General features: G+C 37.4%; 2 protein-coding genes across 2 annotated transcripts in view; both read right to left on the bottom strand.

Annotated features, from left to right (window-relative positions):
* The window catches only part of ubtd2 (ubiquitin domain containing 2), a 157,212-nt gene that overhangs the window by 50,212 nt on the left and 79,048 nt on the right, over window positions 1–27,952 (bottom strand). The window lies entirely within an intron of this gene.
* On the bottom strand, window positions 16,815–17,419 carry LOC114660191 (mediator of RNA polymerase II transcription subunit 28-like). The gene has a single exon (XM_051933756.1). It carries the CDS (start codon window positions 17,398–17,400, stop codon window positions 16,876–16,878), a length of 525 nt encoding a protein of 174 aa, XP_051789716.1. The 5' UTR covers window positions 17,401–17,419; the 3' UTR covers window positions 16,815–16,875.

Raw genomic sequence — 27,952 nt, 5'->3', positions numbered from 1 at the left:
AAAAAGTAGAATATTAATAACACATGACATGACAGATTAAAGGAGTTTTAATCCAATTTGGCACAGACTCACTTCTGTGTAGGAAATAACCCTCTAAAAATAAATAAATAAATAAATAACCCTCTGAGGCTAAGGATCTGCGCTGGTATCCCGAAGGCTGCCGGTTCGAATCCCCGTCACTGCCCCGTCAGCGCTCCAGGGGTGCTGTACAATGGCTGACCCTGCGCTCTAACCCCAAGGGGTATGCGAAAACTAACAAATTCCTAATACAAGAAATTGTATAAGGTGAAATAAAGTACAAAAGAACAAAAAAAAAATGTAATATATGTCTTTATATTCACTACTATGATGATTGCATAAAATCGTTACATAGAAAGAATGTCTGCCATCTAGCATTGGGATTTGCTCTACAAGAAACAGATTTTTTTTCGTATTTGCTTGTTTTGAAAAGGCAACCACTTTGTATTTCATTATCACAGCACACTTCACATGCTGTGCTTCAAAACTCAAACATTAGTAACATTTCCCAGGTTTTACCACTCCCAGATTTTAGTGTCAAGTAAATAAAGTTAATATGTTTGCTTTTATGTTAAAGACTTTACATTTACATCTGTAGGAACTGTTATTACTGCTAATCTGCTAATATATAAATATATATAAATATTTACATTTGTTAACCTGCAATCTGAACCAAAATATTAGCTACATTATGTTCAAATTATTTAAATGAATTAAAAAAAATTGAAATTTATCTAATTTAGAATATATTTCTCATACTTTTAGCATATAATATTCTACAATCAAATGTAATCAATATCTCCCCATTTTAAATTGAAGTTTTGAATAGCTACTTGTCAGTGCTTTTTTAATTTTTCTTTTCTATAATATATATTACAAAAACATTTATTTTTATTTATAACAAGTCTGGACCATTAAAACTTAATTTATAACTTGGCAATTAAAAAGCAAGGAGTCTGCTATTTAGGTTAATAGCTATTGGTTTAAGTGATAAGTCTGTCAGCTTTAATGATCAGTTTCTAGACTTCTTTATACTAGACATCTACATATAGACTTTGTAAGTAAACAAGATGGCCAACGGTGAGGTATTTATGTATCTTTATATATAATATGCTACCGTGGCCAGGATTTTAAATCACCTGTAGCTTGCAAACCGTTTGAACTATTGACCTGAAATTTGGTACACGTCATACACTTGTATGATGATTGACATACAAGGTTATCCTCTTTTTATTTTATTGCAATGTAGAACCAGCTCTCGGGCAGCAGCCAGCAGGGCAGCCGTGTGGCACATGCATACAGGCGCCGTTCTCATCCCTTCGCCGTCACTTCCCCTACCTCTTCATATCTTAATTCATTCTTGAGGCAGGTTGATAAGTGAAAAATTAAAGAAAATGTACTAAGTAACTGCAACAGAAACACTACCTCAATCAGTTTTAATGCGAAGAGATGCCAACAAAAGAAAAGAAGAAGCGGGTGCTAGGATGGAGAAAACAAGAGCTGCTCAGAAGGCAGCAAGCGCATCAACCTCTGAGTAAACGAATGCTAAACGTACAGAGAAAGAGTATGAAAACTATGACTGCTCAAGTCAAGTGTACTCACTACACGTTATTGTGTAATGTGCCACTACAGTAATCCCTCACTATATCGCGCTTCGACTTTCGCGGCTTCACTCTATCGCGGATTTTATATGTAAGCATATTTAAACATATATCGCGGATTTTTTGCTGGTTCGTGGGTTTCAGTGGACAATGGGTCTTTAAATTTCTGGTACATGCTTCCTCAGTTGGTTTGCCCAGTTGATTTCATACAAGGGACACTATTGGCAGATGGCTGAGAAGCTACCCAATCAGAGCACGTATTACGTATTAAATAAAACTCCTCAAATATATTGTGAGCAGGGGGGCTGTTCGTACCCCTAGCGGATATGGACGCTGGACTAAAAAATGCTGAAACACTACCTTCACTTTGCTCCCTTTCTTGCTGGCTTACTTGCAGCTGCTTTGTCAAGCGATATGCTTCCCGCACGGTGCTTCGCATACTTAAAAGCTCGAACAGCACCTATCGGTTTTTGATTGTTTGCTTTTCTCTCTCTCTGACATTCATACATAAAAGCCCAAACAGCACCTATTGATTTTTGATTTGTTTGCTTTTCTCTCTCTCTCTGACATTCTCTGCTCCTGACGCGCACTCCTTTGAAGAGGAAGATATGTTTGCATTCTTTTAATTGTGAGACAGAACTGTCATCTGTCTTTTAATGGAGCATGTTTAAACTTTTGAAAAAGAGACAAATGTTTGTTTGCAGTGTTTGAATAAAGTTCCTGTCTCTCTACAACCTTCTATGTTTCTGTGCAAATCTGTGACCCAAGCTTGACAATATAAAAGTAACCATATAAACATATGGTTTTTATTTCGTGGATTTTCACCTATCGCGGGGGGCTCTGGAATGTAACCCCTGCGATAGGTGAGGAATGACTGTACTGGTAGAACGTAATTTGTTACTTTCACTAAAATATTCTCCAACATTAATTCCTTAATTTTCTGAGCCCTCTTACACAATTGCATTGTTTATCATTGAGCCAGAGAGTGGTGAAGTGTTGGTTGGACATGCAAGTAATAATTTCACTATACTCTATGCAGTTGTTTTATTCTACTACAATTATGCTATTTTTGAGAGAAAAAATAGCCTACGAACCTCCTATGGGTTAAATGAAAATGAAAGATTATTTAAATGTATAAAGTGAAACATATTATAACAAATTTTCAATAAACTAGTTTAGATCCTGGAAAATGTAATGCAAATGTTTTGAGAGTTTCTTTTCATCAAAAACATTTGAAACAAATTAACTATGTAGGTAATCAACATGAGCAAATACTTTTACTTTACAAAAAACTTACTGAACACCATCCAAATACGATTTAAAAATATGGAGCTACATCACAATTGTTTGTTTTTACTACAAGTATTTACTTTTACAATTAAAGCACAAAAGAGGATAAGTGATTTGTTCAGGGTAACACAGTAAACTATTTTTTAATTTTAGAATCCTGAAACTAGAGTTTTAAAATCCTTATTTAAATATTCACTACAAATGTTAATTAAATTACTTTAACATTATATCGAATTTGGTCTTAATGTTAATCATTTATAAGTGAATTACTAAATAGCATAGAAAATGTGTATGCTGGAGAACAGGAAAAAAAATATTTCCCTTACTTAAATATTACACTTTACCATCAAATACACATTGCAAATGTGACATACTATTAAAAAAAGATGACAAGTTTACAAAAAGAAATAAATTGTGTTAGTTTTTTCTATTAATAGCCCTCCACAATTCAGTTGTAATCATAGCTTTATTAAAGCCCAGCAGACATCTGCAGAGGATCTTACTTACTGGCACTGCCATGCTTTTTAATGTCAGCAAGATTATAAATTTAGATTTAATTGAGCATGCACTTTGTAAATTACCCATTAGCTTTTTTAATTCCCTCATCACCCCTTAATGTTTCCTTTTTACTAGACTGAAAAGGTGCATGTTGGAGCCTTGTTGACAGGATTCAAAAATATTATACTGCATATCCAATAAGAAATGTGAGAATTTCGCTAGGAAATGTACATACTATGCAAACTGATTCAACAATATTTGTTTTAAATGTAACTAATCTCAGGCCCCACAATTGATTGACTATATTAACTGTTGGCTACTTAATTCAATTAAATAGGACCATTTTACTCAGATAACATTATACAGTAACAATCGATACACAGGTAAAACAAAACAAATAGGAGAAAATAAACTCCTAGTTATTAATACACAATATATAAAACTATATAATAAATAACTATATATAAAAAGTTTTTTTAGTTTAGTATGTATAGATAGATAGATAGATAGATAGATAGATAGATAGATAGATAGATAGATAGATAGATAGATAGATAGATAGATAGATAGATAGATAGATAGATAGATAGATAGATTTTAAGAGTGTCCTGTATTTCTAATTTTCTAATCTGGCAACCCTACCTATGAACAAATATTTAATTAAAGATTTTCTACAGTTAACGTGATTGATGAATATTACAAATTCCTTCAGTGTTTGGTAGAATCAATGTGAAACAAGTTCACTACCATTTCTTTATCAAGTACTTTTAAACTTTTTGTTTTAATTATTTTCGCCATATTTGAAATGTTTCTTTTGTTATCATAATGGCTTTCTCACAATTTTAGGAAGACTTTTCAGTGTCAAAAATGCTTAACTACTTCACCCAAAAAGCAGTTTTGTATGTTGTACATTACACCAATCAGCCACAACATTAAAACTGCTGACAGCTGAAGTGAATAACTGTTAGAAAGTGAACAGTCAGTTCTTGATGGTGTAGTGCTGGAAGCATTCAAAATGGACAGGTGTAAAGTCCTGGGCCAAACTGTGATAGCTAGAAGATTGGGTCAGAGCTTCTACAAACGGCAGGTCTTGTGAGGTGTTCCTGGTATGCACTGGTTAATTCTCACCAAAAGTGGTCTAAGGAAGGACAACTGGTTAACCAACAACAGTGTCACAGATGCCCAAGGGTCACTGATGTGCATAGGAAGCAGAGGCTAGCCTGTCTGGTAAGATCCCACAGAAGATGTACTGTAGCACAAATTGCTGAAAAACTTAATGCTGACCATGAGAGAAAAATGTCATATCACATAGTGCATCGCAGCTTGCTGCACAGCTGCAGCCCAGTCAGAGTGCCTACACTGACCCCTGCCCACCACCAAAAATGCCAACAATGTGAGTATCAGAATTGAACCATAGAAGATGGTTTCCTAGTCTGATAAATCACATTTTCTTTTAGATAATATTGATGACCGTGTGTGTGTGCTTTGTTTACTTAGGGAAGAGACTGCAGCAGGATGCACTATGGGAAGAAGGCAAACCAGCAGAAGCCATATAATGACCTAAGGTGTATTCTGCTGGAAAACCCTTGGTTCTGGCATTCATGTGAATTTTACTTTGACATGTACCACCTACCTAAAAGACTGTTGCGGACCATGTACACCCTTTGATGGCAATGGTACTCCTGGAGGGCAGTGACCTCCTTCAGCAGTAAAATACCCCCTACCACACTGCAAAAATTGTTCAGGAATGGTTTGTGGAACATGACAAAGTGTTCAAGGTGTTTACTTGGCCTCCAAATCCCCCAGCTCTCAATCCGATTGAGAATCTATGGGATGTAATGGAAGAAAAGGCTTGATCCATGGAGGCCCCACCTCACAACTAACAGGACTTCAAGGATGTGCTGCTAAATTCTTGGTGCCATATACCACAGGACAACTTCAAAGGTCTTGAGGGAGCCAATCCTTAATAGGTCAGAAATGCTTTGGTGGCATGAGGGGGACCAATACAATATTAGGCAGTTGGTTTTAATGTTGTGGCTGATTGGTGTATTTTTTAATCTTTTTTAATGGGTCACTTAGTGCACACACAGAAAGCCATTTTTGCGGAGGGCTGTGATTTCAAGCATCACATTTGTAAGGCCACAGTTTTCAGCTGTTTTTTTTTAAATTAACTGTGAATGAATCAGAAGTTCTTCATGCTTCACAGATGCATCACAGACAAAAGAGTACAAATATTCACATGCAGTACAAATGTATTTATTGCACACAGAATATTTAACCTTTATTACAATGTATTCCAACATATGTATATTTTTAATATCAGTATTTGAATTGTATTTTTAGCTAATTTTAGAACACTACTGCCGATTTGTTGAAAGTTGAAATGAAAAAAAAAATCCTTTTTTAAATGAAAGTGAAAAGTTGGAACACTACCTTCGCAAGATCCCCCAAGTTGCATTGTGACACATTCAGTTTGGAAACATCTGTTTCTAGATAAATTAATTGGGCTCTGATCTCTGTATTCATTCACCTATTTTCTAATTTTTTATACTTATTTTTAAAAAATAACTTAATTATTAGTCTCAGAGCTTTGATGTGTCTCTCTTTATTACTTTTGCTGTCCCATATACAGTACATAAAAGTTCACTATTTATTTTTATTCTGCTGGCTTTTAGTTCATGAATATATTTCCTTAATAAATTGCTTTTTACTCAGTAAAAAAGAAGAATTGACAAAAGCTTGTCACACAGGTTTCTCTCATGACATTCTCTGTAATTTGTCAGTCAATTGCTACCAGGGTGATTTTTCTGTGTTTGATACATTTTCTAACAGTTTATTTTAGGGTGGATTTATGTTTTAAGCATTGGAGATTCCAAGGGTAAAAATATTTTCTTGATTTGAAGTAATTTTTTGGTACTTTAAATTTGGCACTGCCTTGTTTATTTGATTTTAGAGCAACAACATTTTGTTTAGGTGGATTCCATCATTCTGAAATCCTGTTGATAGAAAGGGGGTGTGTCCCTGCCAGTCACGCAGGATGACAGGAATCTGACTGTCCAAGTTTGTGGAGAAACAGTGAATTCTGTGTACATCTTTTCTAAATGATTTACTTCCAAACAGCCTAACTTTGATTGTTTTTTTAAATATTTCATAGAATTTTTTAATTTCCCTGTTTGGCTTTATGAAAGATCTGTTTTATTCCTGGTTTTGACCTGTGTTTGTTAGCAAATTGTTCTTATTTCTATTATACATAATCTTTCATCTGTTTTTGTAGCTTCCAGATACAGTCCCCTCAAATCTCTTTAATGTACACTGAGGGCTGTTTGATGTTTCAGGTTTCAGAAATTATGAGAAATTCAATTATTGTAATGATTCATAGTGTATGTAAAAGAACACTTCTACATATGAGGCTTTGTCAGGAACAATTTTATAATGGTTATCATAAACTAATTTTAAAAACAACAACAAAAAAGTTAAATAAAATAAACTAAATGCTGACAGAAAAAGAAAACTGAAAATTGAAATTACAATCACATACTTAAAAACTAACAAGTAAAATAAGAAAATGTAGGCATTGTTTAACATTTAGGAGCACTGAGAGATTTAGTTAATAGATTTGAAAGTTGGAGAATTTTAAGTTACTTCATTGAAGGGCCACTTTTCACATTTTCCTTTATTAAATATTTTTGTAACAATCAGTCATATTAAAAAATAACAGCAACAACAGTAAAGTAAAATGTTTTAGTAGACTATTTTAAATTCGTGCATTTTAACAGTACTTTACAAAAAAGTACTTTATGAAAGCTCAATAGCTTTCACAGATAGCAGTTTCCAAATCAAGTGATGTAAAAATGACATTGATTGATGTCCTATTGTTAGTTGCTGATTGTGGAAGGTCTGTGAATAACTCTAGTTCAAATTTTTGAAATCTGCAACATAGAAAATATTTTTGAAACAAATAACCAGATGGATAATGTAAATTCCTGTTTACTTTTTAAAGTAAGATCGCTGGCTGCTTTAGACCATAACATACAGCAGTTCTGGAACTTTGCCGATATATGATAGTGCCAGAGAGAAATATTGTGTCATTATAATGTGAAGTTAATGCAGATGTGAGGTTGTGTTTAGAGTGATGTAAATACAGAGTATGTACTGTATTTATTCCTATTATGTTTACAGAAGGATGCTTACATAACTCCTTGTCTCTTTCATTCTTTTCATCATGAGCAGCTATTAAATATAAACAATGAAAATATACATGTTTAAATGACCTCTCTCAATTGAAATTTGAAAGAGTAAACAAATCTGTAGCTAAAGTCGCACATAATGTTTCTATGTTTTAAGATATATGAATTCACAAATTCAACAAAATACTTTCAGTGAGAGATTTTGAAATCTCTAAACTTTGTATAGTGTGTTCAAATTGATGTATCTGAACAAAAACTGAACTGTCCTCACAAAATTCCTTGAAGAATATTGTCTGCCAAAACAAAACAAAATCCATCCACTGAGAGCTGAGTTGTTTCTTATGAACATATAGAGAGACAGATATAGCAACAGCAGAATGATCCCTCTTTAAAGCAGGTGAGCACATCTTTAAGTTTCAGGGCACAGTTTCCAATTGAGCACAAAGAAGCATGGCAGAAAATTCCCTGCTGAGATTTACAAACAAGGAACATCATAACGGCCCTTCTCCTTGTAATCAATTATTAAAAAATTATTATGAAACCAGCTGAAGCAAAGCTCAATGACCAAATATTTTAACAATTTAACAGATCTGAAGAAGAATGCAAACATGTTTGATCTTAGTTCAACTTGTTAAATCAGAGAAGGTAGTTTGGAAAAAATTGTATCAACCATCAAGCTGAAAAAAGTTTGTAACAATTAGAAAAAAATCATAATTTTTTATTCAAAATGATATGTGAAGTGAAACTCGTCTTGAAGATACAAAAGCCAGATTTTGTAAAATGTGAAAGCAAATACGCACACAACTGTACACAGCATGTTAAATAAAATTAACTGCAGTTTGCTGGATTATGAATTTGAGATTAACTCGCTGTTTAAGACACAGCCTCCCCTCATCATACTGCATTCATGTTACGCCCACACATATTCTTGTTTCTGCCCTCTGTAGACAGCCTTTTGAAAAGTGCCTACATTGCAATGATGCAGTGTCCAATTTCTGGCATTACTTCTATCTTTTTTGAGAATGTCTTATGTTTGAGTTTGATTTTTGCCTTGCATCTGATGTTGTTAAAACATTTTGCAAGATGACAGATTTGATCATGAATGATTTGAAAAAAAATTATACTAATTAAAAATTAAGTATTTTTGCGCAAGTCCTTAGAAGAAACATTGCTGTTGACTATCCCTCCTGTTTTCCAAGTCTCTTTGCAGTATATACGCAAATATTGAGCGATGACAATCACCAGCTGCCTACATACAACATGTTTTTGAACATACTGTTAAGAATTGATTAAACATGTAGTGTCTGGGAGTACTTCTAATACGTCACTGACAGTAACAAGAGTAAGTGTGTATTTGATGATGTGATGGTCAGGTATGTGGAACACATTGAAAAGGAAAGAATTTGATGGCACTTGAACATTAAGACTGCCAGCTGTTGGTCTCTATGCTGGAGGAATCTGCTTTTCAAGTTCAAGTCACACAATAGCAAGAAAGTGAACAAAAAATTTGAAAATTTTAATTTAATTTTGAATATTCAAACTTTACAAATATTCAAATATACTGCATTCTATATGATAGTCCTAGTGGATGAAAAGCAGAATCCCCTGAACAAACCTGTATGAATGAAAGAATCAAACACAGAGAGGAAATTAAATTGGTATGCAAGCACCTTATGCGCAACTGGGTTTTTTTTTTTATGACTGATACTCTGGTCACAATGGAAAAAACAGTGGCCTGGACCGATCCAGGTAGTGAAAAACAGTCACCTTTTCCACGGATAAGTCATTCTGATGATCTAATCTTTTAATAAAAATTTGCATATGAAGTCCTTAACATTAATATTAATTATTTTATTTTTAAAATAATTTGAACCATAAAAGAAATATTCGTTTCCTCCCACTGTCCAAAGACATGCAGGTTAGGTGCATTGGCGATTCTAAATTGTCCCTAGTGTGTGCTTGGTGTGTGTGTGTGTGCGCCCTGCGGTGGGCTGGCGCCCTGCTCGGGGTTTGTTTCCTGCCTTGCGCCCTGTGTTAGCTGGGAATTGGCTCCAGCAGACCCCCCCGTTACCCTGTATTTAGGATATAGCGGGTTGGATAATGGATGGATGGAAGAAATATTGTCACATTATCAGCAAAATTACATAACATTCAGAAAAGAATGTACTGTATGTACTGTGAGGTTTTTGAGACCACGAAAGTCCACCAACTGCACAGTGCGCCAAAACTCTGTCAACACAGGATGAGATTGCTACTCCGTCCGTGAGGCAACTGTAGGTTTATAGCCTCACCTCATAACACACTGGTCGGCCGATGGTTGATGCGGGGAACATTCTAAACTGGCCCCATTACAAATTGTTTGCTGTATCTGTGTGTATTAAGGTGGTAGCTCCCATGTGAATAAAGACCCTGACTGTGCCTGTTTTAATTGGAATAAAGTTGGTTTTCCTGAAGTCTGTTGACTTAGCGTCTTAGGTGCAAGACTATGACTTGCGTGATAGATAGATAGATAGATAGATAGATAGATAGATAGATAGATAGATAGATAGATAGATAGATAGATAGATAGATAGATAGATAGATAGATAGATAGATAGATAGATAGATAGATAGATAACAAATGTGAGGAATCATTTCTTAATATATTTACTCTCTTATATTCAAAAACTGAAATGTGAATTTACGTGTACCTCTGGACTTTAATAACTTAAAGACTTAATTTTAAGACATGTTCAAGCACATTTAAGCATTATGGAAGGGAAACATTTAAATTAAATTTTCTATGTTTTATTAGATTGGAAAATCACTGAAGATGCTCCGTTATGTTTTCTGCCCTAGCCATGAACACAGTGGCAAGGTTGGCCGAAGTGGAATGCAGAGGCCCCCTAACTAAGTTGGGTGTACGCCAGCCCCCCAATAGCACATTTATAGATGACTTGACGATTACAACAGCATTGGAACTAGGGAGTAGGTAGATCCTACATGGACTTATCACTTGGGTTAGAATGAGATTTAAGCCCACCAAGTCAAGGTTTATGGTGCTGAAGAAGTGCAAGGTAGTCAACAAATTCTGCTTCTAATTATATCACCTCCACAACAGAACAACCAGTCAAGAGTCTGGAGAAGCTCTTTGACTCAAGCTTAAATCACACTGTTGCCATTCAGAGAGACATCAAAGCCTGGCTCACCAGTCGATAAGTCGGGCCTGTTTGGCAGATTCAAGGTGTGGATTTTCCAACATTCCATCCCACCTCGAGTCCTGTAGCCTCTGCTGATTTATGCGATTCCACTAACAACAGTTGAGTCCCTTGAAAGGAGGACTAGTGGTTTTCTCTGCATGTGGCTTGGCATCCTCCGCAGTCTCAGCAGCGCAGCTCTGTATGGGACCAGTAACATCTTGCAGCTTTCCACTCAGTGGCCTTATAGAAGAGTTTATGATTGCACGCACAAGAGAAGCCCTACAGCAGAGTGACCATAAGGTGTCATTAGTGGGCATTGAAGGAAGGACAGGGTGAGAATGGAGGGAAAACAAAGCAGCGAAGGTGGCAGAATCACACCTAAGGCAAAAAGCACTGGTGAGTAGAGTGGGTGTTGGAAACATCCCAAAGACGCAAGTTGAGAAGGCCTAGGACAAGGAGAGACACCATCTTACCCAGTAAGAGGTTACAGCAGGCATGGAGGAAGAGTTGGTGGGTAGTGGGGCTCAGACGGCAGGGAGCAAGGACAAGGTGGGTGAGTGTACAGCAAAGCAGGATTACCTTGTCTAACATTATGCAGGAAGACTTCCACTGTGTTTGGTTCCTTGTACAGATTGTCTACAATGCTCTATTTAGCCCAGCAAACCTACACATCTGGGGCAAAACTGAGACACTTTCCTGTCCTTTGGAAGAGGATCCTTACAACATCTCCTAAGCAGCTACCCAAAGGCCCTTGGGGAAGGCTGCTACTGCTGGCACCACTACCAGGTGCTCAGGGCAAATGTCAAGAGTATAGTGACTGCTATCTGGTTGGTTGGATGGATGGATGGATGGATAAATGGATGGATGTAGATAGATAGATACTTTATTAATCCCAAGGGGAAATTCACATACTCCAGCAGCAGCATACTGATATCATCATGCCATAAAGAGGATCTTCTTTGTGAAAGCTGGAGAGAAAGCCTGCCCACAACCAAAAACAAGGATGGTCCTCCTCTCTTTGGCCTCCAACTGGCAGCTACACGTTGATCTGGATAAACAGCTGAAGTTTCCGCAACATATAGTCATGACATCACTCTGGCTAGACATCATCTCTGAGGTGACAAAACACCTGATCATGCTAGAACTCACAGTACCATGGGAGGACCACATGGAATAAGTAAACTAGACAAATCATGCAAAGTACCAGGAAGTGGTGGAGAAGTGCCAGGACAGAGGCTGGAAGATGGTCTGTAAGCCCATGGAGGTTGGCTATAGAGGCTTTGCAGGAGATTCACGCTGCAAAGTCCTAAATCAATTGGGCATTGCTGGAGAGGCAATGAAGAGGGCCATTAAATCTGCAAGTGAAGTCGCATTGAAAGCTACCAGATGTTTTTGGATTAAGATGGCTGATCCATGGGTGGCTGCTACTCGGACTCAAGTCGTGGTTTGATCAACCCCGGCTGGGTCACCTGGGTGAGGATGTCTGATCTTGAAAGACCAAAAACACCCCATGACTCCAGGAACATCATTGAAGATGCGTCCAGGGGCATCTAGAAGATGTATATTAAACACAGATTCCAAATATGATACTTTGACCATATGTAAAATTATACGTATCTTAAAGCATACTGACTGGTACAATGACACCTAAAGCAAAATGACTAGGACAACACTCCAGTATAAAAAATAAATCATGTCAGAGTGATGTAATATACAGTAATGTAAACATGGTAAAATAAAAACAACCAAGACACAAGCCCTACATTTGTACTGGATAACAAGATATCAAGATTGGAGTGTGTGTGAGAGAGACAGAAAACACATATAGTCCCCTGACAACCTTTCAGAAATACGGTAAAATAAGCTTAGATACTTATGTGAACATTTATTTAACATGAAATAAATACATATTTAATTAAAGTCACACTCTACATAATGACAAGATCATCAACAAATAATGTAAATGTAAAGGCAAAAACAGGTGGTAGTGTAGGAGTAAGAGTTTGCTGAATGGAACTTATTAAAAAAAGGATTAAATATGACTGACAATGTAGACTGAAAAACTATACCTAACTGTTCTCTACCATTCTGAACATACTCCTAACTGTGGTGAATAAACTTCACTACTAAATATAAAAATGATGATTTTTCCAAACAATTTAAGAAAATAAGTGATAAAAAAGTGGTGAAAAGTCAAGCAAAATTACACCTTTTATTGGCTTCAATCTTGCCTGAAGAAGGGGCCTGAGTTGCCTCGAAAGCTTGCATATTGTAATTTTTTTAGTTAGCCAATAAAAGGTGTCATTTTGCTTGACTTTTCACTACATTCATAATGGCTAACACAGTACAACACCCTAGTACTGTGATAAAAAAGGAAATTCAGCTGTTAAGGTCCGTTAACCACAAACTGCTGTATAAGGAAAACAATTGGCACAATTATATTAATACATTTTTGTGTTAATGTTTATTATTAAATACATTATTATACATTTAATTGACAAAATGTGAATTTGAATTTAGGTACAGGCATCTTCCAAAGAACATGGTAAAAAAGGGAAGAAAGTAATGCAACCTTATTAAGTACTGCTGCTTTGTATGTGTGTTTGTAATCAAATAGGTGGACATGTGGTATGTTTGCTATTTACCTTGATTGTGCCACTTTATTCATGTGATATGTTAAAATACCTTAAACTAAAACAAACGACAATACAAATTAGATGAATCTTGCTTAGTGGAAAACATCTATCCCGGAGACAAAAGTAAAAAATCAAGAATTTAATATAAAAAAGAAAGAGAAAATGAAATCTGTTCATATTTTCAAAGTGTTAAAAGGAAATAAGTAACTGTTGCAACACTAATACATTACTCTCTGATCACTCTCTATGGAAACTGGTGAACCCTTCTTTTAATGCGCAAGTATTAAAGCTTTGCAGTTCAGATATCCAAGTATTTTATCTCTTTGCAACTCTCCTCCAATGCACTACACAATTAATAGAGTGTAATTTCTGAAGTTAAAGTAGACTAAATTTGTGGTTTCTCATGAGCTACTTGTTACCAGCGTGAGTAAGTATGACAAAAATGAATGTGTTCTCTTTTTAAAATTTTGTTGGTTCAATGATTTTCCTTCCACCCACACTAATTCCAAGAAAATTGGGAAGACAGTGCTCATACATGGTTTCATGCTCATACCCAAGTCAAATAAATCTTCTTCCACTCATAACAACTCTGAAAAAGTTAAATGTGTCGCAACAGTCAGTGTAGTGTTGTGGATTTTATATTTTGCCCACACAAACAAAAATTAACTTAATCTTACAAGAACATTTAACAAATTGTATCACTTTAAAACAAATATTTTGCTCAGATGAACAGGATAAATTTAACACCTGAGAAGGCAACTATCAAAATACCTTACGTAAAGCAGACACTAACTAAATTACCATAAAGCTTAGAAAAGAGGGGCTAAAAAGATTTTTTTGGTGATTGGTCAATTTACCCATTGTCAGTCAAGACTTTTTTTTAATGAAACTCAGCTGATTTAGATCTGCGGCTGACCGATCAGAGCAACCCTATTTAGGTGTTCAATATCTAGGACAATATAGACCATAATCTTTTGTTAAAAAGACTTTAAACACTGATCCATGTGCTGATAATGTTTGTTAATTTCAAAACTACATTTTAAATAGATTTACTGTACAATTACAGCTAATCTAAAGTCTAAATATTTGCAAGCCATTGTGACCTGGATTAAGAACAAGGCCATCCTCCTCCTTATGTGTTGTAAAAAGTGACTAAAGAACGCTGGCATCAGATGGGAAATCTTACCTTAAAAGCTTCTACTCTAAAACCCTTTTGATGATGACATACACAAATAAGAGTAACTAAGCATGGATGGGGTGCAAGCTATAGTACAACTGGGCATGTCCACCTGCCTACATCAAATGGAAAGTTGAGGGACCAGGTTAAACCACAAGTGGGGGAAGGATGGTTTATGACAGTCCTAGACCTGATGTACTGTTGGGAGACTGGTTTGGTAGCAAGGAAGTTATAGCAAAGATCATAACTAAAAAGTGTGAAGGAGGGAATATAAAGATTGCAACTTGGAATATTGGGAGCATAATGTGAAATATGATGAAAGTGCTGAACAGAACAATATACAGGGTGTTCCAAAAATGTATACTCATTTTGAATGATTATAAATACAGTGTTTATTAAGACAACACTGCAACTGGGTCTGTTAATTTGACCTTGCAGAAATTTGTCAAGCCGCGCATTCAAGAAGGAGTCTGTGGAAGAGAACCAGCTTTATTTCCAGCAGGATGGAGCACCTCCCCACTGCCACCATGATGTGAGGGCTTATCTTCATGAAAAGATATGTACTGTTTGCAAATCCACTGGACCACAGAAACCAGTAGTTTGAAGACTTGTAATAAGAGGAAGAAGAAGAAGAAAAAAAGCCTTTGTAATTATTTTACAGTTACAATAAAGAAATTATGAGCGCTACTCCAACTAGGTACAAAAAGCAAAACAACACTACTTTTCATGAAACACAACCAATGTTACAACACATTAATAAAATAAAATAATACCACTCCACCAGGGAGTAGATGCATGAGAGCTGCAGCAGTATGTATGAGTCTATCTCCCAGCACTGACTAAAAACTGATAACTGATTCTACATTTGTCTTCGTAAACTGACTGAACTAAGTGGCAACATGTTAGAGCTAGTCCTGATGGTTATAAGGGAGTGCAGAGGGCCTTTAGCTTCAGTACTAAAAATGCAGGACAAAAGCATTCTGGAGCTGGGTAAGGCAGTGGAAAGAGTTGTGAAATACACCATGTTTAAGGAAAACAAATGTTAATGACATTTGAATATGGTAGTACAAGGAATAGAAAGACTATTTGTTGGCTGTTGGAGATCTTTTAGGCAGGGACATGATGAAAAGCAAGAGAAAGTATATATTGAGGCTGAAAGTTGAAGGAGGAGATTACGAGAAGTAAATTTTCTGAGATGTTGGTAGCAAGTGAGAATGAAGTTTGAGAAGCAGCAGATGAGAGTGGCAAGTGGAATGAGAGGAAGTATGCTTTATTGAAAACAGAAGATGTATGCAGCTCTCATTTAAATTGTTCTAATGCACTAATATTGGGGAAAAAGAGGTTGCCGAGATACAAGGAAAGACAGTGGTAGAATACTGAGGTAGAGATGGAAATCAAGGAAAAACTGAGATATTGTAAGGAGTGTCATGGGAAAAAAGGCACAAGGTGAAAGGGCAATCCATAAGGAGAAGCCAAGGGATGGAAGTCTAAAAGTGAGCGGCAGAATTACAAATGAAATAGAAATGTGTTCAGTAGCAGTAGTACAGAAGAAATTGTTGCCACATATGCAATAATATTTATGCCATATACTGTACACGTATGAAACCAGGACCTTTCCTGGTTTGAAGTGGCATTTTTGGTAAGTTATATGACTTTTGTTTTACATTTGTACTTATGACTTATAAGTTGTCATTTTAAGACAATTGGGGAGGTATGGTTAAAAACATACTAAATAAAGCTTCACTTAACAAATCAAGTGTTGGAGCAAATTGTACAAAGCCATAATTGTGAAGTAAAAACTTAATTAAAAAATACCAAACTTATTTATGAAATAATCAAATTGAGTTAGTGCATGTCAAACCCAAGTAGATGTACCCCAAGAACCTTTATTTTTAATGAGGTAGTGCCCCTATTTCCCACTGGTTTAAACTTCAATAAGGTCTATATAAGCCTAATACTTGAAGAATATGGCTTTCCTATTCTTTTTTTGGGAGTTTACTAGCCTCTAGTCAAAAAACCAGCTCTTGCATCAGACAAAATATATCGCTCATATTAAGCTCCTGTCCAAGAGTAGCTTATTATGCAAATTAACATTTACTCTACACTTCTCAATGTATACAGTATGTATACTCATTTTGGCCTCAGTTTTCACACAAAAAGTTCACTCTCCAACTACAAATAAATCAATCATGAACTTTTTTTTTTTGTATTTGCTTTTTACTTTAATATATAAAAGATACAAAAAATATACAGTTTAAGTCAAAAAAAAGTCCACTTCCTTTTTCATCATTAATTTTGTTTCATTGGGGCAGGAATGTTTGCTGAAGCTTGTTCTAGGTAAGCCAGTGGACCCTGAGCCATTTCAGCAGGCTTCTTATGCTGTATATTGATGTCTTCAAGCACCTGCTGCCAGTGACGTATTCTGCCTAGATGTTTTTGAATTAAGGTCTCTTTTCTCTGTAATTCATTTTTCAATTCTGATGCATCCTCTTTTAAAACTTGCTCAGGTTTTTGTACAGAGAATAATAATCTTTTCTGCAGAAAGAAGCATTCAGTCTGTCTGGCGACGTCTAGAAACTTTTGTATAAACTGGTCAACACCTGTTCGAATTTCTTCCTGATCAGTGCCATTCACGTAGTCCTGGCTTACAAGGGATGCAAAACAAGCCTCAAGAGACGCCTCAAGATCATCAACAAGAGTGTTGCTGTGACCTCTGCTTCCAGCTGCTAACAAACCGGCTTGCCCAGGGGCTCCTGAAAGTGATGGTCCTGGTGGTTGTTGGGTCGAAAACATACCGCTCAAAGAAGACGCCATATTTTTTTTTAAAACTGAGCCTTGCACATGTGCAGTAGCACTAGTAGGCGTTTACCAGCTAGGTCGTTACGTAACGAGATACGTTTGGAGCGGCCGTCCTTCTCAAATCAATCATGAACTTAAAAAAGTTCTTGCAGTCCAAAGCCACCATTAACATGCTGCTCCAAAAACTTGGCTGGGCTGTTAATCACTCAACACCCACACAAGATTTGGACACATGAAAGATGAAACAAACAAAAAATCCATATTACTAACCAAGAATGGTAAACCGGAAGGCACGGACGCAGGTACACGGCGATGGACCCAGGAGACATAGTGTGCAGGCGCCTACAGCGCGCATCTCATAAACCGCAAGCGAAGTCTGATCCACCGCGAACGAAGGAGTCACGGCTCAAAAACGAAAGAGCTCAACTAACGTAAATAAGACATGAAGCAACAACGCGCCCATAGCTAACGACTAACGACACAGCCACATAGAAAAGAGGATTCTGCACTGCACCCCAGAGTCAAACGGAAGACACTACGGAGTCCGCAAAGGTCCACAAAGATAGTACGGAAGGCGTGAGAAAGTACAAAAGGCGCAGGTCCACACTACACAGCATGGTCCAGGTAATAAGAATAAACAAACTCTCCGTATTAAACATACGGCATCCTCACACGTCCAAACCATATAGCATATGTGAATCACATTACAGTGATGCATTATTAACAGTACAACCACAGAAAACGCTCCGTATTAACAGTAAGTGCAATTATCCATATTACTAACGGTAGACAACAGATAACTAATGGAGTCACGGTCACGGCTCCAAAACGATCCAGCTCAACTAACGGAGCTACAAAAACGAGCCCGCGTGGATAAAAAAAATAAACGTAGGTGCCTACAGCGCGCGTCTGAAACCGCGGAAGCAAAACTGTCTCGGCTCCAAAACCAAACAGCTCGACTAACGTAGCTACAAAAACGAGCCCGCATGGACAAATACAATGAACATAGATGCCTACAACGCGCATCTGAAACTGCGGAAGCAAAGCAGGCACGGGTTCAAAATGAAAGACCACAACTGACGGAGATACAAAAACGAGCCCGCCTGGATAAAATCAATGAATGCAGGCGCCTACAACGCACGTCTCAAATGCCGCAAGCAAAGCAGGCACGGCTCCAAAAAGAAATAGCTCGACTGACGGGGCTACATATACGAGCCCGCCTGGATAAAAACAATGAACGCAGGCGCCTACAACGTGCTTCTCAAACAATGCAACCAAAGGAGTCACGGCTCCAAAACGAAACATCTCAACTAACGGACATACAGAAACGAGCCCGCCTGAATACAATTAATGAACGCAGGCGCCTACAATGCGCCTCTCAAACAGCAGAGGCAATAGATAAACGGCAAAGAAAGGAACGACAAACAGCCGCTAAACAATTCCGCCAATTGGCTGACAACGCATTCTGTAATGAGTCCACTATTGTTCCACATGCCATGCGTTCAGCTATTGTTCAGTCCTGTTTGAAATACGCAGACAATTGGCATTACTTTGAGACAATACATTTTGTACAAAACATGCGATGTCCAGATCCAGAATATACCAATTGGTTATTGCAACTAGGAGATGGAAACCTTACCAATACATATGGACTTCACCCAGATATTATTCAGATCCCTCAAGCCTTTATCTGCGACGACTTAGTGATGGAGGTGTTTGGAACAGCAATCACATTAGACTAGATACCACTATTAACACAACGGGCTATATTATGTCCAAAGAATATTGACGTTGATCGCATAAATAATCAGGTCATTGCGTTACTTCCTGGAGAAAGCCGCCTCTTTCTAAGTACTGACAATGTTGATTCTGAAGACGAGAATGAGCATCTTAATTTCCCCTTAGAATATTTAAACACTATTAACCCAGCCAGACTACCAATATACAATCTTAACCTTATAATCGGGACAATAGTCATGCTATTAAGAAACCTTAATACTAAACAAGGTCTATGCAACGGTACACATTTAGTCATCAACACCATGACAGACAATGTTATTGAAGCAAAAGTACTTACAGGATCACATTCTAACAATACTGTTCTGATTCCTAGAGTTGACCTTACAAGTTCTGACCTGGAATTACCTTTTACACTTAAACGACGCCAATTTCCCATTAAACCTGCATTTGCCATGACAATCAACAAATCCCAAGGACAAACCATGGACAGAGTTGGCATATACCTCTCTGAGCCTGTATTTGGACATGGACAACTTTATGTAGCCTTCTCAAGAGTTCGGCGTTCATCTGACATTAAAGTTGAAGTTATAGATACTCCATACCAAGGAAAACTCATTCAAGGACAACACACCATCTTTACTACAAATGTTGTGTATAAAGAAATATTCCAATAAATTCTTCTAATGTGCCATGCTATGGGTTCTTTACTTCCTTTGTTCGTCATCTACACCTTTACACTCCAATGTATCTCATACCACGGTGGCACAGTGGGTAGCGCTGCTGCCTCGCAGTTGGGAGATCTGGGGACCTGGGTTCGCTTCCCGGGTCCTCCCTGCGTGGAGTTTGCATGTTCTCCCCGTGTCTGCGTGGGTTTCCTCCGGGCACTCCGGTTTCCTCCCACAGTCCAACGACATGCAGGTTAGGTGGATTGGCGATTCTACATTGGCCCTAGTGTGTGCTTGGCGTGTGGGTGTGTTTGTGTGTGTCCTGCGGTGGGTTGGCACCCTGCCCAGGATTGGTTCCCTGCCTTGTGCCCTGTGTTGGCTGGGATTGGCTCCAGCAGACCCCCGTGACCCTGTGTTCAGATTCAGCGGGTTGGAAAATGGATGGATGGATGGATGTATCTCATACATACATCAATGTATTTTGGGTCACCTAACACCAGGGGTTGGCGAGCGAAGCGAGCAGGGGGCAGAGCCCCCTAGTACTTTTATAGGACAAAAAAGACCATAAAAGTATTGAATGGCTACTTGGCTCACACAAAACAAAGCTTCAGAAGCAATGATTTCATAACAAAACTCTTGAGACAAGCAGCAAAAAGGCACTTCTAAGCTAACAGAACCCATGCTGCAGTGATTTCAATATATCAGGAAGAACAGCCTCCTTGTTAAAAAAGAACTTTAAATAATTGTGTGATCAGTAAAAGCCAAGTGTAAACTCAATAAAATGAAAAAAAAAAAGACTAATATAACTTTACACTGAAACCAACTTAATCCAGTTCTGGGTGATGGGGGACCAGAACTTATCCCAGGAGTAATTATTTAACAGCAGGAACCAGCGACCAGTCCACTGGAGCAAAAATATGTAAATGCATCCTCAAAACAAACAATGAAGAGGAACTATTTACATAAATGTAGCCCAAGGCTCATATAATATTCCCCTTAATAGTGTTTACTAGTTGCTTAAAAAAAAATTATATATATATATATATATATATATCTATACTAATAAAAGGCAAAACCCTCACTCAAACGGCGGAATGAAGGTAAATAACGTTAATTGTTGAATGTCTTTTAATACTGTGTAAGCATGCATATTAACACATGTGCAATTAAACGTGTGCATTTACGGGGTGATTTCTCAGGCTTAAAAGCTCGCCTTTTATTAAAAAGGTAAATGCAAACTGTTTTCATTCTGAAGGGCACAAACCACGTTGGATTTCAGCCGTTAAACGTGCAAAAATGTCGGTACACCAGATAAATAAGCGCAACATATTATCAGTTGTATTGTATGCTTACAATACATATAGAAATGTGTTAATCGTTAACTAATAGTATGGGATGGTGTTTTTCGACTCGCGCCTTGATTTAAACGATTCCATGTCTTGGTGGGTTTGCGTAGCTTATTGTCAATATCTTTACACCTGTTTTTAAGACTTATTGACTGAAACGGGCTTTCACGAAAAAACTTAGGGCTTTGCTACAGGATACACCCTCCACAAGTTAAGGAAGTAAAAATAAAGGTATATATTTCTGTTTTATTTAAACCTTTTAAGTTCGTATGCATAGCTCCATTTGGCTGTTTTAGTTTTTTTTTTTCTTTCTTCAGTAATATTTAATCTCCTTAAAGAAAAACAACATATGCATTTTACTTTTTTTGTATCTCTTTAGTAATATTTTAGTGTAAAAGGATAACCAGTATTTAAACCTTTTATGTTACTTTATAAAGTTATTTTACACAATGTTGAAAAATTAATAAGAAAGCTACATATTTTGGCAGCTGCTGCTTTAATTTTCAATGAAATGAAAAAAGCTCTCCAAGAGAAAACCTCAATGAAGAAGAAACAGTTTGCACTATCTAAAAAGGAGAAACCCTCATTTATAAAGGTTTGCTGCAGATGACTTTACTGAAAATAAATGAATAGTTCCTATGTGTATACAGTAATCCCTCACCTATCGCGGGGGTTACGTTCCAGAGCCCCCCGCGATAGGTGAAAATCCGCGAAGTAGCGACCTATATTTATTTTATTATTTATACATATTTTAAGGCTTTATAAACCCTTCCCACACTCTTATAAACCTTTCTCACTCTCTTGTTAACCTTTCCCACGCTCTTATAAACACTTCCTATGCTCTTAAACACTTTCTACATTCTTAAACACCTCAGACCAACACTGCACACTGCACGCAGCGATCAGACGTCAATGTGTCTGCACTCGCTTTGTGAAGGGGGGCAGCTGAACTCACTCTGAGCAGAAATGGACTTTGTGCTGCTTCTGCCAAAATGCCTGCTTGTTGCTCTGCGTGTTCGGAAGGAGGAGTGTGTGGGTGTGTGAGAGCTGAACGCACCTTCGCTCAAACCCCCCCTCCCCGGAAGCGCAGTACGCTCCTGCCACTTCGCATTGTCAAGGGGGTGGGACCTGAATGAACGCTAAGGAGAAGTGGACTTTGTGCTGGCTTTGTGCTGCTTGTCGCTCTGCGTGTCAATAATTTTAAGCCTGTACATCACCAATTTTCCTGTCTCACTGTCTTGTCTTGCGTGAAGTTAAAATGTTTTATAATAGTGAGATGTTACTCATATCCTTAGCCCGACATCCACATATCATATTTGTTAACAAAGTGTGTTTTATAAGTTTACATGTGTTTAAAGCATGTGGGATGGGTATTTTAAGGCTTAAACTATAAAAATGTTTATTTATATGGTCTTTCTATATCGCAGATTTTCTCCTGTTGCTGATGGGTCTGGAACATAACTTCCGCGATAGGCGGGCAATCACTTGTATTTAAAAACCCGCAAAGTCGTGAATCCGCGAAAAGTGAACCGCGAAGTAGCGAGGGATTACTGTAATACATATTTATCTATTTGACTTATGCCTTTATTCCAGCAACTTGCAACATCTGAGGTACAATTTGTTACATTACTTTTATTTTTTGCAGCATAGGCAGGTGAAGTGACTTCCTCAGGGTCACACAGTGGTGTCAGTACCAGGATTTGAACTGACAAGCTCCGGGTTTGCTGAAATATTACTGAAGAAAGAAAAAAAACGAAAACGGGCAAATGGGGCTATGCATACAAATGTCCATCCATCCATTATCCAACCCGCTATATCCTAAATACAGGAGCCAATCCCTGCCAACACAGGGCACAAGGCAGGAAACAAACCCCGAGCAAGGTGCCAGCCCACCGCAGGGCGCACACACCCACACACCATGGACAATTTAGAATCGCCAATGCACCTAACCTGCATGTCTTTGGACTGTGGGAGGAAACCGGAGTACCCGGAGGAAACCCAGACAGACACGGGGAGAACATTCAAACTCCACGCAGGGAAGCGAACCTGGGTCTTCTAACTGGCACCTTTCACTGCGCCACCATGCCGCCCGCATACAAACTTAAAAGGTTTAAATAAAACAGAAATATATACCTTTATTTTTACTTCCTTAACTTGTGGAGGGTGTATCCTGTAGCAAAGCCCTAACTTTTTTCATGAAAGCCCCTTTCAGTCAATAAGCCTTAAAAACAGGTGTAAAGCTAAACTTGCAGCACCGCTATTCAATTACACTTGCTTAACGCCTCTCCTAAGGGGAGATACTGTGGGATCTGGGCATCCGTCAAAGCACCAATCACAAGCCCGATTAGAAAGCGGGAAGCTGTGATTTGTCGTCTCCCTCCCATGTAACAATCACAGCCCGTGTTACAACGCACTATGTATGTATGTGTTTATGTATATATGTGTATGTGTGTGTATATGTATATATTATATATATATATATATATGTATATGTAGATATGTGTATATGTAGATATGTATATATATGTATATGTTTACATAACCTCTTTAACACACTACTTCTCCGCTGCGAAGCGCGGGTATTTTGCTAGTATATATATATATATTAATTATTATTTAGTTATGTCAGTGTTTCTGTAATGTGATTGAGTGGGCGAGAGGACAGGCGGGGCTCATACTCAGATAAGAGAATGACTACACAGAGATTTTGAGAGAAAAAAAAAAAAGTTTGTGTTTTACATTGTTTTCGGAGGCTTTTGATCTCCGGGTGGTGTACACACGAGAACCCGTTGGACGCGAAGACATGAAGAAGCCGTCGTCAAAGAAAAGGTGTTGTTGAGTTTAGCGACACAGGCAAAATAGCTGAGTTAGTCTGCAAAGAGGCACGGGATACTTGGGATAGTGCTCCAGCTGACCAAAGGAAAGCCTGGCAGCTCCTCTGGCAATGAGGAAAAACAGCAAGTTTCACCCCATTTGGACGGACTAGCTCCATTTTGCTTGCAGTGTTTTGCCGTGAGCCTGCCTGCAGGGCAACTCCATCATTTTTCCACAATGTGGAAGTGCTGTGTTTGGACAATGGACACTGATATTCACTCCACTTATTTGTGAGTACTGTGACCTTTTATGTTGGCTCATTAGAGTGAATGGGCCTTAATGTTTTTGGCCACCACGTTCCTGAGCGTTGACCAGGCCTGCAACGAGGGGGGTTTGTGTTAATATTATTTTTATTTTGGTGGCCGCTGGCTTCTGTGTGTGTGTCTGTGGGCCTCTAAAGTTGTTAAGTTAAAGTTAGGTTTTAGTAATTAAGTTTTCTCATATTATACATTTGGTTATTGTGTTTTTCTTTAACAGTGGGATGTTTTAAGTGCTGGTAAAAGCAAAGAGTTAAAAGTACATTTGTAAGGTTTAAGTACACTGCCTGAACCTATAGGTATTTGTTGCGAAGGGTAAATATACTGCAATTTGTGTGAGTTTTCTAATTTTTTGTAATCTATGATTTATGGGAATTTTGATTGGATTTAACTATAGTGTTTTTTTGTTTGATATTTTTCCAATTTAGTCAATAAATTTAGTTATATTTTGGGAACATATTTGCATTGTGCATTGTGTTACAAGTTATTAATTGTGAAACAGTTGGCAGCTTATTACTGGGGAGTCGGTATTAGTTAAAGGATTCTAATTTATCCTCTAAAAACACGTATTTAAAATTAAAGGGGTTTTCACAGATCTGCTTAGGGAAATAGAGTTTACAAACTTAGGGTGCTATCCTATGGCTAAAGAGTAAAGAAAGTGCTACATAAAAAAACAAACATTAAAATGTATTTTAATACTAAGTGATATTTTTTCTATACAAGAACTTAACAGAGAAAAAAACTGTTTTAATGTTGGATGAATTATTCATTGAACACATTCTATTAGCCTTCCACTTTATAAATGCATGCCTTCATTGTTTTTTTTTTAACTTAGCTGCTTGATTCTCTTCCGATTCATACTCGTCTGCAGTCCTGTACTTATAACAAAACTGTTTACAGTTCTTCTTTGGCAGTTGAGTAGAATACTTGTCTTTAGCCTTCATGGTAACCTAGGTTTCTTAACTCCATACCCATATGTTCTACAGAACATTCATAATTGTTTTTCCATTTATTTGAATGAAGCTATAAATTATACATCAAGTGATCACTACACTGGCATGCATACTAGAACAGCATATTCCCTTATAGTCTGGTTGTTTGTTTTTTAATCACCTGTTCATTGCCTGCTGAGAATGATGAAAACCCAGAGGAATAATGACAAGCAAAAAAATACAATCTCTTTGCATGGCCTTTAAAAAAATGCAAGCAACCAACTAAGGTGTGAATTATAAGTTCATAAACAAAGCCTTGTGACCTATTTCTCCAAAACATTTAAATTTTGCTTCTAAAAGAATTTTTTAAAACAAACAACCCTTTTCAAAGTCTCGTGCCTATTAGAAATTTTACACTGCAATTTATTTATATAAATAATATATAACAAAAAAGAACTCTCTTATATTTCCTATTGTCAAACAAATTCAAATCTATACTGCTTAAAAAATTAAGGGAACACTTAATCATCGCAGTCTAACACCAAATAAATCAAGCTGCAAGGATATTAATCTGTCCAGTTATCAAGCATAAGCGAATGTGGAACAACTTCACCTGTTTTGGTACAAATGAAAGTGACAACAGGTGCACTGGAGAGACAACAGAAAGACAGTCCCCAAAAAGGGAATGGCTCTACATGTGGAGGGCACAGACAATTGCTCTGTCCCTTATTCTTCCTGACTGATTTGTCTCAAGTTATGTATTTTGCTAGTGTCCTTATTACTACTTAGTAGTATGAGGTGGTACCTGCAGGCAATTCAGGATGCACAGCTAATCCAGCTCCTCCAGGATGACACATTCATACATGCCGTTGCAAGAAGGTTTGCTGTGCCTCCCGGCACAGTCTCAAGAGCATGGGAAAGATACCAGGAGTTACATGAGTAGAGCTGGACAGGGCCTTGGAAGGGCATTAACCCAGAAGAAGGTTTTCCTTTGTGCCAGAAGGAACAGAAGGAGCACTGCCAGATCCCTACAAAACAACTTCCAGCTGGCTACAGGTGTGCATGTTTCCAACCAAATTGTCATAAACAGACTCCATGAGGGCCCAATGTCCTCTAGTGGGACCTGTGCTCACAGCCCATCATCATTTGGCTAGACTAGCAATTACCAGAATACCACTATTAGCAGCTCATCATTGGTGCCCCATTCTCTTCACAGAGGACAGCAGATTCATACTGAACACATATGACAGATGTGAAAGAGTCTGGAGACATCGTGGTGAATGTTAAACAGCCTGCAACATCATCAAGCATGACCTGTTTGGAAATGGTTCAGTGTTGGTCTTGTAGGGCATATCCTTGGAGGGTCACACAGACCTCCACATGCTACACAATGGTGCCCTGACTGCTGTTAGGTACTGGGATGAAATCCTCAGAGCTGTTGTCAAACCTTATTCTGGTGCAGTGGGCCTTGGGTTCTTCCTAGTGCAGGACAATGCCCAGCCTCATATGGCCAGAGTGCATAGGCAGTTCATGGATGACAAAAGCACTGATGCCATTGACTGGTCCGCATATTAACCAGACCGGAATCCAATTAAGAGCAGAGTTGGGGATAATGCGGTATAACTTAATCTCTTTACTATTTCAAAGAAGTAACTACTAATTTATAATGGATTACTTTCTTTGAGTAACTACCCCAACTATCATTGCAAAAGGTAAAGACAGCCTACATTAACAGTTTAAGCATGGAATGAGTTTTATGCTGTGATTATGAATGAATATGTCAGACAAAATTAAATATATATGCAAATGTACTTTGAAATATTACCATATAAACAAACATACAATTACTGTATATTTAAGCATAAATAATTAAAGTGTCATGTGAAATATGTTTCTGTACTTAACTCTTTATGTATTTATTTCAGTGAAACCAACATTATATATACCTTGAAATGAAAACTGTCATTTTCACGTTTAGCGAGTCCTGTTTTTGATTGGTGAAATGTTGGTAGAAGGGGACATGCACAGTCACCATTATTAGCCACAAGATTTCCAAGGCAAGCAAAGCACATTCTTAAAGACTGTGACTGTGCACTATTGACAGCTAACTTAATACAAGAATGACTGGAATCTACACCTTAAGTGTCTAACTATAAATGTAGCACTTGATGAGCAAAGATTTATGTGCACTCCTGCTGATTCACCAATAAACAGAACTCGCTAGAACCCACCATCTCAATTCTAATGGGTGAAAATGAGTTTTCATTTCAAAGCATATTTCAAATTGCATGCGGTATCACTGCAATAAATAAAAGAAAAAATAATACATGAAGAAATAAGCAACAAAACTATAAATTTAATTATGTATGATCACGTCATTGTGCGTTTATGTATTTATTGTCATATTATACAATATATTTATTTATATCCATATTTATTTATTTGTTGTCTGAAACATTTATCCATATATGGTCGTTACAGACAGACAGACAGATAGATATAAAATTTGACAGGTTAAAATGTCTGCTCTATTTGGCTATGTTGAATGCAGAAAGCAGGCAAATTATACAACAAAGCTTTGAAGCACCGGAGCTTTATACAGAAGTAAAAATGAAGATGTTGAGAAAACAAAATTCAAATTTAAATTAGGACTGAACTCTATATGATTTCTACTGGGGGTGTCTTTGGCAGAAATAAAACAAACAAATGAAAATCATTCTAAAAATATGCATATAATGTGTGAGCATAACTTT

This window comes from Erpetoichthys calabaricus, chromosome 11 (assembly GCF_900747795.2).
Source record: "Erpetoichthys calabaricus chromosome 11, fErpCal1.3, whole genome shotgun sequence".
In the NCBI taxonomy this organism is placed as follows: domain Eukaryota; kingdom Metazoa; phylum Chordata; class Cladistia; order Polypteriformes; family Polypteridae; genus Erpetoichthys; species Erpetoichthys calabaricus.
Note: the sequence above shows the minus strand (reverse complement) of the source record. Positions and strands in the feature narration are given on the sequence as shown.

What these genes read in the sequence shown, in the direction of transcription:
- LOC114660191 (XM_051933756.1), bottom strand. Translation starts at nt 17,400, where the DNA reads ATGGCGTCTTCTTTGAGCGGTATGTTTTCGACCCAACAACCACCAGGA.